The following is a 15,808-nucleotide window of genomic DNA, read 5'->3' on the forward strand; positions in this document are numbered from 1 at the left end:
TGAGATCTAAATCATATATTTTGAGATTAATTTTTTTCACCACCGAGGGAGATGTGAAAATTTTAGTAAGAATTTATACGAAAGACAAAATGATTGAATAATCAGTCTTTTTCAATATACTTTTTGATCCGGCGGAATCAAGTCCAATCACTAGACCGAATACTGGAAACTTCCGGCAGAAAGAACTGTTCCAAACTTCCAATGAAGCCAAGTCTTTCATTACAGAAATATATGAAGGGAAAAGAGAATTCACTCATTCCTCGCACTCCATAACATTATTTCATGACACAGACAAAAGGATATGAGAAAATCTTAACATATTTGTGCATATGAACATGAATTGCAGAATAAATATATATGAAATTTAGAAATTCGATCAGGGAGCACCCAGATTTCCCTCGCTCCGGCTTCTGCGAATGAGTAAATCATTCTTGAGGAAGTCCAAATGTTTGCTGCTATGTTCAGCAAATTGAGGCCCTTGAGTTGCCCTGATTCCAGTTGGAGGCAGACGCCCGTGCCAAGCCCTCAATGGTTTTGCAAATGATACTACATGATTTTTTCGACCATGAATTGCAGAGGATGGTGCCTTACGTGAAACAATGCCATGAGTTCCTTTTCTTGCTGTATTTGCCTCCGCTCGAACCCCACGATCAATCTGATGACCACTGATCACCACACGAGCTGATCGATCAGTCTTAATGTCTTTCATTGCTACAGTTTTGATTGACTGTCGGTTATAGTAAATAAGATTGGGAAGAAGACTTTGCACGTATTTCTTTAATTGTTCGTCACCAACGTTCTTCTGAGCAGGGTTTCCTTCCAAGCTGAGAGCTTGCAAACAGATGTGATTAGCAGCTAGTTGTCCTAGACATTTGGTGGTAGAAATTTTGTTGAAACGCAAATCGAGGACATTCAACTTTAGGAGACGATGGAGGCCTTCAACCTCACTGATCTTGTTACCGGTCAAGTATAATTCCTTCATAGAGGAACATGACGCCAAACCTGTCAAAGACATCATAACAAGTGTATTAGAAGGGGTATGCTGGAGACACAGCTCAAAATTAACATGATTCCAACATTTGAGCCCATCATACAAATAGATTCGAACTTTAACATGAGAAGAGGTCTTACCGTGTCCAATTCTTAATAATCTATTATAGCTCAGGTCAAGGACACGAAGTCTGGTAAGGTCCCGCAATCCTTCAATAGCAGATATGCTGTTTTTTGAGAGATTCAAAAACTGGAGTCCTCGAGGAAGAGCACCAGAAGCTAACCTCACTGCGAATTACAGAAGTAGATATTAAATGTCACTATAAATGAAACAATGAAAATGGACGAGTGGCAGCTTATGCAAGCGCCAGAGGAATAGATACTAGAGAAACAGACCTATGGAATTCCCAGATAAATCGAGTGTTTTGAGGCTGATAAAAGGACTTAGAAATGGGATCACGACCAAACCAAGGTTAGTCAACTTAGCTGTTACAGCTGAAGCATTCATGGAAGATATGTATCTCTTTGCAACTTCATTCCCAAGGTTCACCTTGACTTCCAACTTCGCACCAGTGGGGTTCTCCGTTAAAGCATCGCTTTTCGGTAATTCATGGCCATTGAATAAATAAAATTCGTCCGATTCTTCTTTCAATGGGCTACGGAGCTGAAGGTCAACAACCCATTCTTCAGTTCGTTTCAACCTTAAATACTCGCTTGGTACTTCATCCCACCTGTGCAGAGAACTTTCCTCTTTTCTACTTTTCTCCTTGTATGCCCCTTCAGACACAGGTATCATCCAGTATTTTGCCGAACCAACATAGTTATAATTCTCACATGTGTCCTCATCAGCAGGACTTTCACCATCTTCCTTGTCATTGTCAAAGATAGAATAATCATGTTGTCGATTTTGTACTTGTTTTCTGGCATCGTAAACTGAAATGCTGTTCATTCCAGAGCCTAAAGCATTCAGGTCATCAGCAGATCTAGAACAAGGTAACAAGGATGTGGATCTCCTAGTAGGGGAAACCATACTAGGCAAAGAACGAGAGTTTACAATAGCACGTGGAATATGAGGCGTATTGTCACCAGTGTCACCAACAACGGATGGATGTAAATTATATTTATCAGCGCCTTCCCTCTCCGATAGTAATGAATCTTCAATCGAAAATATGGATCCTTTTTTGGTGAAGTCAGAGTTCATTACAGAATCAAAAGCCATAGGTTCTTGACATTGTTCAGACATGTCATGCACATGATCGTTAATGTCATCTGAAACAACTATCCTACCACTATCAGCAGATCCATTATAGGTAAACCTCTGCTCCATCTCACCTTCTGAAACATCACCAGCTGAGTTCCACTCTTTCAAGTTCAACCCACTTCCCAAAGACAGGCTCTTTTTTATTTGTGCATTCTTGTGAGCCTCAATATTATATTCATTACTATATTTGCTCTCCATTTCTTCTGATCTGCAGTCACGATCGGTTGGAGAGGAAACATTTGCATGATTAGCTCCATTGCGGAGTGTTTCTACCTCGTCCTTTAAAAATGGCTTGCTATCTGCAGGACAATACAAATTCTTCTGAACCCAATTCTGAGAAGTATCCTCCAGTCTCCTCTGCATTGCCTCTGTCGGGAGCTGAGTTATTTTCTACTAACAATAAACAGAGTTATCAACAGGTACAGAATGAGTAAATAAAATAACTTAATACTGAGCAGATACAAATAAAGAGATAATCCATCAACCTTTTGTTTGGGAGAATGGACGCGAGATTGAAAGCACGGAAATCTAACCATGGTTCTAAAATTGGTTAAATGTTCGCATCAGTCCTTTAACCGTGACAGTATTCTGAAGGCAAATGGAAATCAAATACACCTATTTTCTTACGATGCAGCTATTAAAATGAAGTTACATGCCGCCAACACCACACTTTGTTGAGACTCAACCGAGGCAGACATTAACCATAGTCAAGTGATAAACCTTCTGAAACACGGCACAATCTCCAAATATGTGATGATCTAGATCTCCTCAAAGCACATAATAGTATCACCCCGTCATTATTGCTCCGCACCTTCTCAAAGGTGTGAGATACCTTTGATGTTGTTGAAGCTGCCAGACTGAAAGAAATTTTTAAGCAACTCTGAGAGCCCAAAAACGACTTCGCATGTAAGAGACAAGAGCCTGGAAAGAAGAAACAAAAATAAAGAATATCATGAACGACATGCTCAGCAGCTAATACAAATCAAGTTATCTACGACTACGCCGGCATTCTAAAAAACTGGATTAAACGCAAAACGTGACGAAAATGCATGATTCGGTAAAAAAGATGAACAAAGATCAACTATAGGTTGACCACATTAAGCATCATCATAAGCACTTGATTGCAATTAACTGCGATTTTTTTTCAAATTTTAAATTAACTTCTTTAAAATTAAAACCCTTTCAATTTCCATCAAATAAAAACTCTAAAAGAAACCCTTCTTCAAAACAATAGAAACCTATCGTTCATCATCTCACATCAAAACCCTTCAATTTTGAGATTTTTGTTTTTAAAAATTTGAGAATGTGTGCATTACTCTTAAATTTATTATATATATATTTTTTTAGCCTATTCATAGGTATGAGAAAATTAAAATTTTAGTAAAAATTAAGAACTTTTTTTTACATTTAAACTCGTACTAAACCTGTTTAAATTAGTAAAACTTGAGCAGAAGTCCTTTCAATAATTCAATCAGAGATATTATCATCTCAAGACTATTCATTTAAATAATCGCTCAATCTCAATGCACGTAGCTAAACTTATCAAGCATAATATAGATTTCAAAGGATCACTTTCACTGTCGATTATAAACCCCAGAACATGTGAAAGCCACTATTATGTTGTATTCATGCAAGATAAGAGAAAGAAGTAGAAGCAGTAAATTATGGGTTTACACAATTTCATAACTTCTAAATTGTATATAACTGCTTTCTGTACAATAAGTTTAGACAGTTTCCCATCAAGCTCATATGAGAAAGCAATCGGGAATTGAAATGATTTAAAATAACGCCAGAATTAACATACAAGCATACCTATATCACGTTGACACGTATAGAAACAAAATTGAGGATTATAAAAGCAACATCCAGAGAGATTAATAACCTGTCACATGTCAGCTACATCTGCATAAGAACCCCAATTATCTCTTTCATAAACGAGCATTCATAATCCATTGATGACAGAATAATATTCACCTACTTATAATAACAACAATGATCAGATGATACCCAAAACCCATCACAAGTACATAAACGTGCATATATACATTCAAAAACGCATGGAACGAAGGTGACGCATATACCCACCATATACCAATTCCTTCTCTCTGTAATTTGATTGGCAGAAAAATATTATATATCAAAATATAAAATAAAGCTAATTCAAAATGCAAAATCTCAACTCACGCCACACTGATTCCAAGAAAACACAAAAAAAAATACATATAAAGAAGTAATCTGACCTCTTATTTGCCAGATTGCCGGGAGCGGAGATCCGAGATTCTGATTAGGAAAAACAACCAAAACATATGATAGCAATGGATTCCTGGGATGAAAATTTGCTAGGGTCGGCGGTGATTTATAGTGAAGATTAGGTGGGATTAGCGAAATCCTTCGAAATCTAGGAAATCAGAGAACTTTATTCATAAAGTGATGAAAAGATATCGATGAATTTATTCTGGACCAAAGGCGGAAGGCAGCATTCATTGGCCGCTAAACCATATCGTACGAGGAATAAGCATAGATTGAATTTTTTAAAAGATGGTAATAAATTATAATGTTTAAATACAAAACTTATTTTCCATAGCAACGTTGATATACTATTTCTTGCTTCCAAAAAAATTATTAATAATAATAATGTAAAAATATATAATTTTGTTGAAAATAAATGATTTGAATATTGAAAAGTAATAGTTGAATATTTGAATGTTGAAAATAAGAGTTGTAAAATTAGAAATTTGTGTGTGATGATGTAGGTAATGATGTATTTTATTTTTGGATTATGTGTAATGAAACTCTATAAATAGATCTCTCATTTGTGAAGAAAATTACAATTGAGTAGAGAGAAAAATATTATAAATTGTGCAGTTTGGTAAATTTTGAGAGTTTGAGATTTTTATTTTTTACCATAAATTTTTACTTTTTCACAACACGTTATCAGCACGAAGTTCTAAAAGTCCTACATACTTTTCCAAGCTCCAAACAGAAGAAAAAGGTAACAAAAGTAATTATATTTATTTTACTGTTATTTATTTATTGTGTATTTATTTAATATACAATATACTGTTTATTAGAAATAATAAAAATAAATTTTTCATAAACTTGTTATAAATCCTGTGAGGATGTTAAGACGACATCCCACACTCCCGGTAAGGGATACGACAAGTATAAAAGCCTATAATGTTTTTAAACAAAATAAATTATGACACTCATTATAATATTATGATATACATAATTATTTAAACATGTCTAATATTATATATACCATATTATTACTATAAAATTATACAAATACATACCTTTATTTTTTTGTGCACCAACGGTTATAAATGGTAAAAAAACGGCTAGTTTTTGTCCTATAAATATGATCTCACAAACACATTCAATCACTCCAACTTTCTCTTCTTCTCTAAAAATTATTCATCATCAAATTTTTCGAAGAAAAAAGAAGATGGCTTTCTGAAGGATATTTTCAATTATTTTGGTTATCATACTTACGAGTCTTGTATTTATCGGAGAATATCCTACTCGTGCGTTTTCTTTATTTTTACAAATACTCGTACTTGTTGTTTATCCGTTACTTTGTATTGCAATATTTATTAACTAATAAAATGCATCGTAATTTTTTTAGTACCACCATGTCAAATTTAACAAAGCTCGAATTTGTTGCGCTCGACATCACGGTAAAGAATTATATGTCATGGACTCTAAATGTAGAAATGCATCTTGAGTCATTGGGTCTAAGTGAGACCATTAAAGAAAATGGCATATGCACGTCACAAGAAAAGGCAAGAGCCATGATATTTTTGCGTTGACATCTCGACGATGAATTGAAATGTGAATATCTGACTGAAAAAAAATCTCATGGCTTTGTGGAAGGGATTAAAAGAAAGATTCGAACATATAAGAGAAGTTATACTTCCGACCGCCCGGGATGAATGGAATACATTGAGATTCCAAGACTTTAAAAAAGTCAGTGATTACAATTCGGCGATGTATATAATAATCTCGCAATTAAAATTTTGTGGACATGAGGTCACAGAATCTGAGATGCTTGAAAAAACATTTTCCACGTTTCATGCATCAAATATTACTCTACAGCAACAATATAGAGTACGTGGATTCGCTAGATATTCTGAACTCATCGCCTGTCTTCTTGTGTCGGAAAAAAACAACGAGCTATTAATGAGAAATCATCAGTCCCGACCCACTGGATCAACAGCATTTCCAGAAGTAAATGCTGTAAGTAAAAATGAATTTAAACCTGGAAACCAAAATCAATTTCAAAGACAAGGTTTTGGTCGAGGTCGAGGTCGTGGACGTGGACGTGGAATTGGTCGTGGTCGTGGACGCGGCTGTGGTTTTGAAAATAATAGAGATAGTTATTTTTATAACTCATCTCAAAAGAGCGTCCCAAACCATCCACTGAAAAGGCATCATGAGGATACAAGTGTTAATGAGAATCACTCAAAAAGATATGAAAGTTCTTGTTACATATGTGGTACTCCAGGACATTGGTCCAAAGTTTGTCGAGCCCCTGAGCACCTTTGTAAACTTTATAAAGAATCATTAAAGGGGAAAGAAAAGGAGACCAACTTCACTGTACGCAGTGACCGTTTGAGTGATTCAACTCATTTTGATGCAGGTGATTTTATGAATGATTTCTCTGGAAATGATCAATATGTTGGTGGGATAGAAATGAACAATATTGATGCTGCAGATTTTCTCAACGATTTCTCTGAAAATGAACAATATAATGGTAGAATATAAATGTACAATAATTTATTTTTCATGTATTCATAGAATAATGTTTTATTGTATAATTATGATATGTGTTATATTTAAATATATATTGCCAGTAATTTATTTCATTGCATATTTTTTTGAAGTTCAAATATGGAAAATGCTATTAGCAAAGCTGAAGTTTGCATACCCGATAGTGGTACAACGCACACTATCCTCCGAGATAAAAGATATTTCTTGGAACTAAAACCAACAAAAACAACGGTGAATACAATATCATGTCCTGTATTCTTGATTAAAGAATGTGGTAAAGCACAATTTTTGTTACCTAATGGTACAAAATTTTTGATCAATGATGCTTTATATTCACCACAATCGAAAAGAAATTTGTTGAGTTTTAATGATATATTTTCCCATGGGTATGATACTCAAATAATGAATGAAGGGAATGAGAAATATATGTGTCTTATCACATATAATCAGGAAAGAAATATGTGATTGAAAAACTACCAATGCTCCCTACTAGATTGCATTATACACATATAAGTCTCATTGAATCAAACATGGTAGTTGATAATTCTTCGATATTAACCAATTGGCATGATCGATTGGGACATCCTGGTTCAACAATGATGCGAAGAATTATAGAAAATACACATGGTCATCCACTGAAAGACCAGAAGATCTTTCAGAATAATAAGTTTCAATGTAAAGCATGTTCTCTTGGAAAACTTATTATAAGACCATCACCAGTCAAAATCCAAACTGAATCACCAATGTTTCTTGAACGTATTCAGGGTGATATTTGTGGACCAATCCATCCACCATGTCGACCATTCAGATACTTTATGGTATTGATTGATGCCTCCAGCAGATGGTCACATGTATGTTTATTGTCAACTCGAAATGTTGCATTTGCAAGATTACTTGCTCAAATAATAAAATTGAGGAATCAGTTTCCCGATTATACAATCAAGAAAATTAGACCTGATAATGCTGGTGAATTTACTTCAATGATTATTGTATGTCTATGAGAATCATTGTTGAGCCTCCTGTTGCTCATGTACATACACAAAATGGATTGGCTGAATCATTGATTAAACGTCTGCAAATGATTGCTAGACCAATGATTATGAAACAAAGCTCCCTATTTCTATATGGGGACATGCAATTTTACATGCTGCTTCATTAATTCGCATCAGACCAAGTGCATATCATAAATACTCCCCATTACAGCTTGCATTTGGTAAAGAACCAGACATTTCTCATCTGAGAATTTTTGGATGTATGGTGTATGTGCCTATTGCACCACCACAACGAAAAAAATTGGGACCTCAAAGAAAGGTCGGAATTTATATCAGTTATGATAGTCCATCAATCATTCGATATCTTGAACCTCAGACAGACGACGTGTTCACAACACGTTTTTTTGATTGTCATTTTAATGAGGAAATCTTCCCAATGTTAGGAGGAGAACAGAAACATACCGAAAAGGAAATTACATGGTATGTATCATCATTGTTACATCTGGATCCAAGAACAAAACAATGTGAAAAAGATGTACAACAAATTATACACTTGCAAAGAATAGCAAATCAAATACCAGATGCATTTGCAGACACAAAAGGGGTAACTAAATCATATATACATGCTACAAATGCCCCTGCTCGAATTGAAATTCCAAAGAAACAAATGGAAGATACTCATGATGTCATTAAACGCCTGAAGCGTGGAAGGCCAGTCGGTTCCAAGGATAAAAATCCTCGAAAAAGAAAATTCATAGAGAAACACGATGATCACAAAATAAAGAATGATGTTTCTGAAGAAACACATGATGATCACAAAATAGAGAATGGTGTTCCTGAAGAAACACATGATGATGAAAATGTTCTGTCAGAACCACAAACTGACGAGAATCATTAAATCTCTATCAATTACATTAATATTGGAAAAATATGGAACCGAAAAGATATAGATGAAATTGATGATATATTTTCTTATAATGTGGCAATCGACATCATAAATGATAACGAAGATCATGAACCAAAATCTTTTGGTGAATGTAAAAATCGGCAGGATTGGATAAAATGGAAAGATGTCATCTAGGTTGAATTAGATTCGCTAAATAAACGTAATGTTTTTGGACCTATAGTCCTTACACCTGAATGTGTAAAACCTGTTGGATACAAATAGGTTTTTATTCGAAAGCGAAATGAGAAAAATGAAATAGTAAGATATAAAGCTCGACTTGTTGCACAAGGTTTTTTTCAAAGGCCTGGAATTGATTATGAAGAAACGTATTCTCCTGTGATGGATGCAATTACGTTTCGGTACTTGATTAGCTTGGCGGTATCTGAAAATTTAGAAATGCGTCTTATGGATGTTGTTACAGCTTACTTATATGGATCACTTGATAGTAATATATATATGAAAATCCATGAAGGATTTAAGATGCCTGAAGCACAACGTTCAAAACCCAGGGAATGTTATTCTGTGAAATTACAAAGATCATTATATGGGTTAAAGCAATCAGGTCGAATGTGGTATAATCGACTAAGTGATCACTTGATGAAAAAGGGATATGTAAATAATTCAATATGCCCTTGTGTTTCATTAAGAAAACAACATCCGGATGCGTAGTATGTGTTGATGATTTAAACATCATTGTAACGAATAAGGAAATTCAAGAAGTTGTGTCATACTTGAAGGAAGAATTTTAAATGAAGGATCTTGAAAAAATCAAGTATTGTCTGGGTTTACAAATTGAACAAAAAGAATGTGGAATGTTTGTTCGCCAGACAAATTATACAGAAAAGATCCTTAAACGTTTTAATATGGATAAAGCAAATCCTTTAAGTACTCCAATGGTTGTTAGATCATTAAACATAGAAAATGATACATTCTGTCCATGTGAAGATGATGAAGATATTCTTGGTCCAGAAGTACCATATCTAAGTGCCATCGGTGCCCTTACGTACCTTACAAATTGTACAAGGCCTGATATATCTTTTATCGTGAATCTGTTGGCAAGATTTAGCACATATCCAACAAAGAGACACTGGAACGGAATTAAACATATATTCCGTTATCTACAAGGAACGACAAACTTGGGACTTTTGTATTCAAAAGATGCTAATCTAAGTATAATTGGTTATGCTGATGCTGGATAATTATCTGATCCACACAAGGCACATTCCCAAACTGGATATGTATTTACTCGTGGAGGCACTGCAATATCTTGGCGTTCACAGAAACAAACGCTCGTAACAACTTCATCAAATCATGTCGAGATTATTGCACTACATGAAGCAAGTCGTGAATGTGTGTGGTTAAAATCAATGACCCAACATATCCAAATATCATGCGGATTATCATTCGATGAGAAGCCTGTGATACTATATGAAGATAATGCTGCATGTGTTGCTCAAATGAAAGAAGGATACATAAAAAGCGACAGAACTAAACATATTCCTCCTAAGTTCTTCGCATTCACCAAGGAGCTTGAGAAGAATAAATGTATTGATGTTCGTCACATTCAATCAAGTGAAAACTCATCAAATCTCTTCACAAAGGCACTTCCTACGTCAATATTCAGAAAGCACATATATAATATTGGGATGCGCAATCTACGAAATTTGTGAAGAATTGTTCATGTCAACATCAGGGGGAGTTTACGTGACTGCACTCTTTTTCCCTTACTATGGTTTTTATCCCAATGGATTTTTCCAAGTAAGGTTTTTAACGAGACAGTACAAAACACGTAATGAAGACATCATCATATCATGATCATCATCACAAGAGGGAGTGTTGAAGATAAATGATTTGAATATTGAAAAGTAATAGTTGAATATTTGAATGTTGAAAATAAGAGTTGTAAAATTAGAAATTTGTGTGTGATGATGTATGTAATGATGTATTTTATTTTTTGGATTATGTGTAATGAAACTCTATAAATAGATCTCTCATTTGTGAAGAAAATTACAATTGAGTAGAGAGAAAAATATTATAAAGTGTGTAGTTTGGTAAATTTTGAGAGTTTGAGATTTTTACTTTTTACCATCAATTTTTACTTTTTCACAACAAATTTATAATTATAGATAAAGACATTATTGAAATATTTCAAAATCGGACTGAATCGATTGGTTCAACTTATTTGACTGAAAACGGATCATGAATGAACATCGTTTAAAAACCGTTTGATTGGTCAAATTAGTCAAAAACAATCATATAGATATTGAATCGAAATTTAATTTTTTTTTTTTGAAAATTTAATTTTCTTATTTTTAAAACCTTAAATTTATTATTATTATTATTATTATTATTATTATTATTATTACTATTATTATTATTATTATTATTATTATTATTATTATTTAGATTTTGTATTTCGTTTAAATTATTGTAGTAATATTAGAGTTTTTTTAACTTATTATTTTTGTTTTAAAAATATATATAGCTATAATTGATTTTGAATACACGTGTATAGTTATTTAGTTTTAAAACTTTAGTGAATATATATTTTTTTGTAAGTTTATATATATTTTTAGGTTTTAAAATTTAAAATATATTATGAATTATATTATATTAATACTTATATATTAAAAAATATTTTGATCCACTCGTTTGATTAAATCGGGGTTGGACCGTTTTTTAAAAATATATCAATTCGGTCATCGATCCGATTATAAAAAATATTAAAAAAAATTGACCTAAAAAATATTAGTAGATTTTTTTAAGACGAGTCAATCTTGTTCATATTTATAATAACAAATCATATTTTTGTATAAATGATTTAAATAAAATATATATATCACAAAATTGACGTCATTAAAATTTGTGTGTTCATTCGATCGACCGAAGATTTTTGTCGTTTCAAGAAAATAAGACATTGTTTGGAGTTTTGAAATAAAAATTTAAAATTACCTTTTTAGAAAAAAATATGATAAAATGGCTTTCTGAATTCACATTTTGGAGAATCTGAGAATCAGAAGCTGCCTGTTGCAATGGCTGCCCACTCAACTTCGAAGCTGATTCCCTTGAGAAGAACATGGTCACGAGCTCTGAAACCTTTATCAGCTCCATCTCCTTGCTCAATCTCGACCCAAGATTCGTTGATTTCTCCCCAACATGCCACGGGTTCTCTTCTCGAATCCTCTTCTCTCTGGCTCTCAAAATTCTCATACTGTAGCATCGGTTATCGCTATTACTCTTCTGCGATTGAGGGTTCTTTAGGCCCCGCTGCAATTGATTACACGTGAGACATCTCTTCTTAAACTCGGTGATTCAGGAAATTGATGTAAGGGTGGGAGGTGGAAGATGGGTAGTTTGCATGTATAAAATTGTTGAAAAGTTCAAGTTTATTGGATTTACCTCTATCCCATTTAATTTGGTCTCCTTTAAATGCAAATGAACAATTTTTATGTTTCTATGTTTTCATTTGTGCTGGTGGCGGTGCCGTGATTTGTCTAGTGATTTGTCTATATATTGTTTGATGACTTGTGAGCGTGAGATTTCTGGAAAATCTATGAATTGATTTGGGGAGAGATTTGGCTACTGATAATATGTGTACAGTTCTGTAATGCAGGAAGATGAATATCACAAGTTGGCTAATTCAACCATCCATGTTCTTCTTGAAAAGCTTGAGGTAATGATTATAATTTTATCTTGTATGCACAACTACTTGATGCTATTCTCAATTGGATCAACATATTAAGTAGCAGTTCTTTATTGAGGTCTGTAGTTCTTAGATTTAGAAACTTGTTTATGGTTTTCTACTTTTCATGCCATGTGTTAAAACTGAAGAGGGGCTGAAATGAATTTGCGAAAACTTAGAGTTTACACTAGGAAGACTTGATGTCAATCGAATAAATAGATAACAAGTAACAATTTAAAAGGAATATAAATGGAAGCAATAAAGAGCAAGAAATTTTTTATTAAGTTTACGACAAAAACATTGGTCTTACTTCACCTAGTAATTCTTTATAATTTATCGGTCTTGAGGACTCCAAGCTTGCATCACATGTTAATGGTGTCTTCTTAGCCTCGAAAGTTTGAAGTACAGCCACATGTATCAGAACCTGCTTTATATGTCAGTGATTTATGCTAATTTCCACCTTCCATTGATATCTATAGACCTTATAACACTAACTGAAAGAACTCAAAACATACATGTTACAAGAATGAAATAGACTTTTAAGTCACACACTGAAAAACTGGATAAAATATGAGCTTTGGAAGTTCCCATCCCCTAAAAATGTGTCATAATTCAAACTGGTCATTTTGTCATTATTTGGTTCATAATAGCTTGGGACTTCAATGGAACATAAGGGTTCTGCAGCTATAATTTTAAGTTTTGAGCTAACATCTAGAATACAAACACGGGAGTTCAGGATATCCGGGAAGTAAGCTTTTGGCAGTAAACATTCCTTTAATGTTTGGGATGTAACATGTCCTTTGGCTCAACGTCTAGATTGAAACTCATCCATAAGTTGAATATCATGTATGCGAAGAAATTGTTTTTCCATTGTGTTTGATTCTCAAACAATACCCATGTAGCACTCAGCAAAGCCCAGGACTTGAATTATTCTGTTCTCGGGGACATAAGTCCAGTAGCTTGAGAATATAATTTTGTTTTCGAACTTTTTGTTCGAGTCTTGTTTGCTTGATTTGTATGCTACACACTTGATACAAACATTAGTGTGTTTTTGTTATCATTAAATCCGAAAACAATTCAAAGAGAAAAATAAAATTTAAATGATTCTCCGTTTTATTTTAAGTTCTAGATTTGTATGTGTTTTAAGTCACAACAAGATGAAATTGACTAGGTATGCTTTTGTATTGTATTAATTGTGTTGTGTAGGAGTATGGAGACTCTGTAGAAATTGATGGCTACGACGTTGACTATGGGGTGAGATAGATTATCTTTAAAGTGTTTAGTAATCAACATGTTTTATATGTATGCCTTATTTTGAGAAAACTTCAAATTTATTTTGTAGAATGAGGTGTTAACCTTGAAGCTTGGGAGATTGGGGACTTACGTCATTAACAAGCAAACCCCAAACAGACAGATTTGGATGTCATCTCCAGTGAGGTATGGATTCCTCAAATTTCACCATATGCGTTCGATCACGTACAGTGGTTGGCAGTCTGTCGTTTTCAGCTTTAGTTTTGTTTTTTCTGGTTTAATGGTGTTATAAGGAAGTCCTTCTAATTGTTTACAAACCCTTTGAAGCAATCGGTCAAAAGATCCTGGATTAGGCTAATAAGGCCCATGACAACTCTTACCACCAAAATAAGGCAAGTGGAAGATAAGGATGTTGTATAAAGAAAAGGAAATGTTATTCCTTGCGTGTAGGGATGAAAATTAACTAAGCTTCTTGAAATTCAACTAATCAGCTCGATATCACCTGTATTTTTATTTTTAGAACCTAAGTCCTATAAGCATGACAAAACCATGCTTGAAGATCTTTGATTTTGAAACTTCGACTCTTGATTCTTGACACAAACAAGCTAAAAGTGTGATGGAATACATGAAGCTATTTCATCTTGATTAATTGCCCAGCTTCAATAAATGCTTGAGCCATACCTAGCTATGGATCAGACAACGTGTATTTTTATTCAGAAACAAAAATTATGTATGTTGATAACTAATATTGACAGAGACAGCAGGACCAATCCCTTTAATCTATTTTGACTGTTTAGAAATATGCATCAAGGTATTTCCTTTTTAATATTTGGTTCTTTATTGCAGTGGCCCATCTAGATTCGATTGGGATCAACATTCTCGAGCATGGATTTATAGGCGAACAACACAAGACTTGAGCAAAGTGTTGGAAACTGAGTTGCTAGAGCTCATTGGAGAACCAATTCATCTGTCTTAAGGTTCTTGAACTGTCTCTTTTTTGTGCAAGCCGTCTCAGCTACAAATTTTTCACTTCTCGTTTTTTCTTTCTACTCAGTTATCCTATCATTGTCAGTTATGTTTTGTAGTAGGTCATGATTCCAATATATTAATCATACGGGGCTTTCTGAGACTTACATGAACTAATTGTAATAAAGTTTCGAATATTTATTCACTGGTCTAGCATGGGCAAGCGGGCATTTGGTGGAATTTTCACTACAGATCTTGCATCATGAATAGTTGTATCAACTAATAGTGCCTTAAGTTAGGGATTGATGAGTCGTCCTTGACCAATCCACCATTCAATCGGTATTTGAGTCTGGGGGCTTCGTAGCGGCAATCCATAATCTCTCCAATTAAAGAAGATTATGTTCAAGATTTGAACAATAATTTAAGGTTTTATATCTATCCAACAAGGAGGTAACTTGCTTTCAGGTCAGTTGATGGTTTAACTGTGGCATTGAAGCCATGCCCACTTTTATTTTAATAGAAACTAGTGTCTCATCCATGACATGCATGATATGTTATTTTATACAAATAATGATTAAAATTTGTAAAAATGGACGTTAGAATAATTACTTAAAATTATTTATATATTGTTATTAATATATTTGAATTTTAAATATTATTATAAAATTTATTTAAAACATTGTTTATGTCATTTGAGATAACGCTCTAAGAAAGATAATAATCTTATATCGTCAAATTTACTTATTTCCTATTGTATTTGATATCATTATATTTGATGGTTGATTTCATCCTACATGTAAGGGCACTACATCCATGATAGAATCAAAGGCCCAAATTTAGCCACTCATACATGACAAGAAATATTATACAACAATTTACATATGACAGGTAAAAGGGACGGGACATGACGAAGATCCTTATAATTAAATATATTTTATCTATCCTTA

General features: G+C 33.6%; 2 protein-coding genes across 7 annotated transcripts; one reads left to right on the forward strand and one right to left on the reverse strand.

The window, feature by feature from the left end:
- Window positions 1-111: 111 nt before the first annotated feature.
- Window positions 112-4,759, reverse strand: LOC140822793 (uncharacterized). Of its 6 annotated transcripts, XM_073183677.1 has the most exons (6): window positions 4,492-4,758; window positions 4,134-4,225; window positions 2,737-3,172; window positions 1,387-2,641; window positions 1,132-1,278; window positions 112-1,002 (listed from the first exon to the last, which is right to left on the reverse strand). In XM_073183677.1, exons 3-6 carry the CDS (start codon window positions 2,785-2,787, stop codon window positions 377-379), a joined length of 2,079 nt encoding a protein of 692 aa, XP_073039778.1. In that variant the 5' UTR covers window positions 2,788-3,172; window positions 4,134-4,225; window positions 4,492-4,758; the 3' UTR covers window positions 112-376. The 6 variants fall into 6 exon arrangements, with proteins under 6 accessions (XP_073039778.1, XP_073039782.1, XP_073039781.1 ...); XM_073183681.1 differs by lacking the exon at window positions 4,134-4,225 and having other exon boundaries at window positions 1,387-2,629; window positions 2,972-3,172; window positions 4,492-4,759; XM_073183680.1 differs by lacking the exon at window positions 4,134-4,225 and having other exon boundaries at window positions 2,972-3,172; window positions 4,492-4,759.
- A 7,175-nt stretch (window positions 4,760-11,934) lies between these two features.
- Window positions 11,935-15,183, forward strand: LOC140822795 (frataxin, mitochondrial-like). The gene is made up of 5 exons (XM_073183682.1): window positions 11,935-12,245; window positions 12,563-12,635; window positions 13,851-13,898; window positions 13,987-14,081; window positions 14,742-15,183. Exons 1-5 carry the CDS (start codon window positions 11,995-11,997, stop codon window positions 14,869-14,871), a joined length of 597 nt encoding a protein of 198 aa, XP_073039783.1. The 5' UTR covers window positions 11,935-11,994; the 3' UTR covers window positions 14,872-15,183.
- Window positions 15,184-15,808: the final 625 nt, after the last annotated feature.

This window comes from Primulina eburnea, chromosome 2 (genome assembly GCF_022965805.1).
Source record: "Primulina eburnea isolate SZY01 chromosome 2, ASM2296580v1, whole genome shotgun sequence".
Taxonomy (NCBI): Eukaryota; Viridiplantae; Streptophyta; class Magnoliopsida; order Lamiales; family Gesneriaceae; genus Primulina; species Primulina eburnea.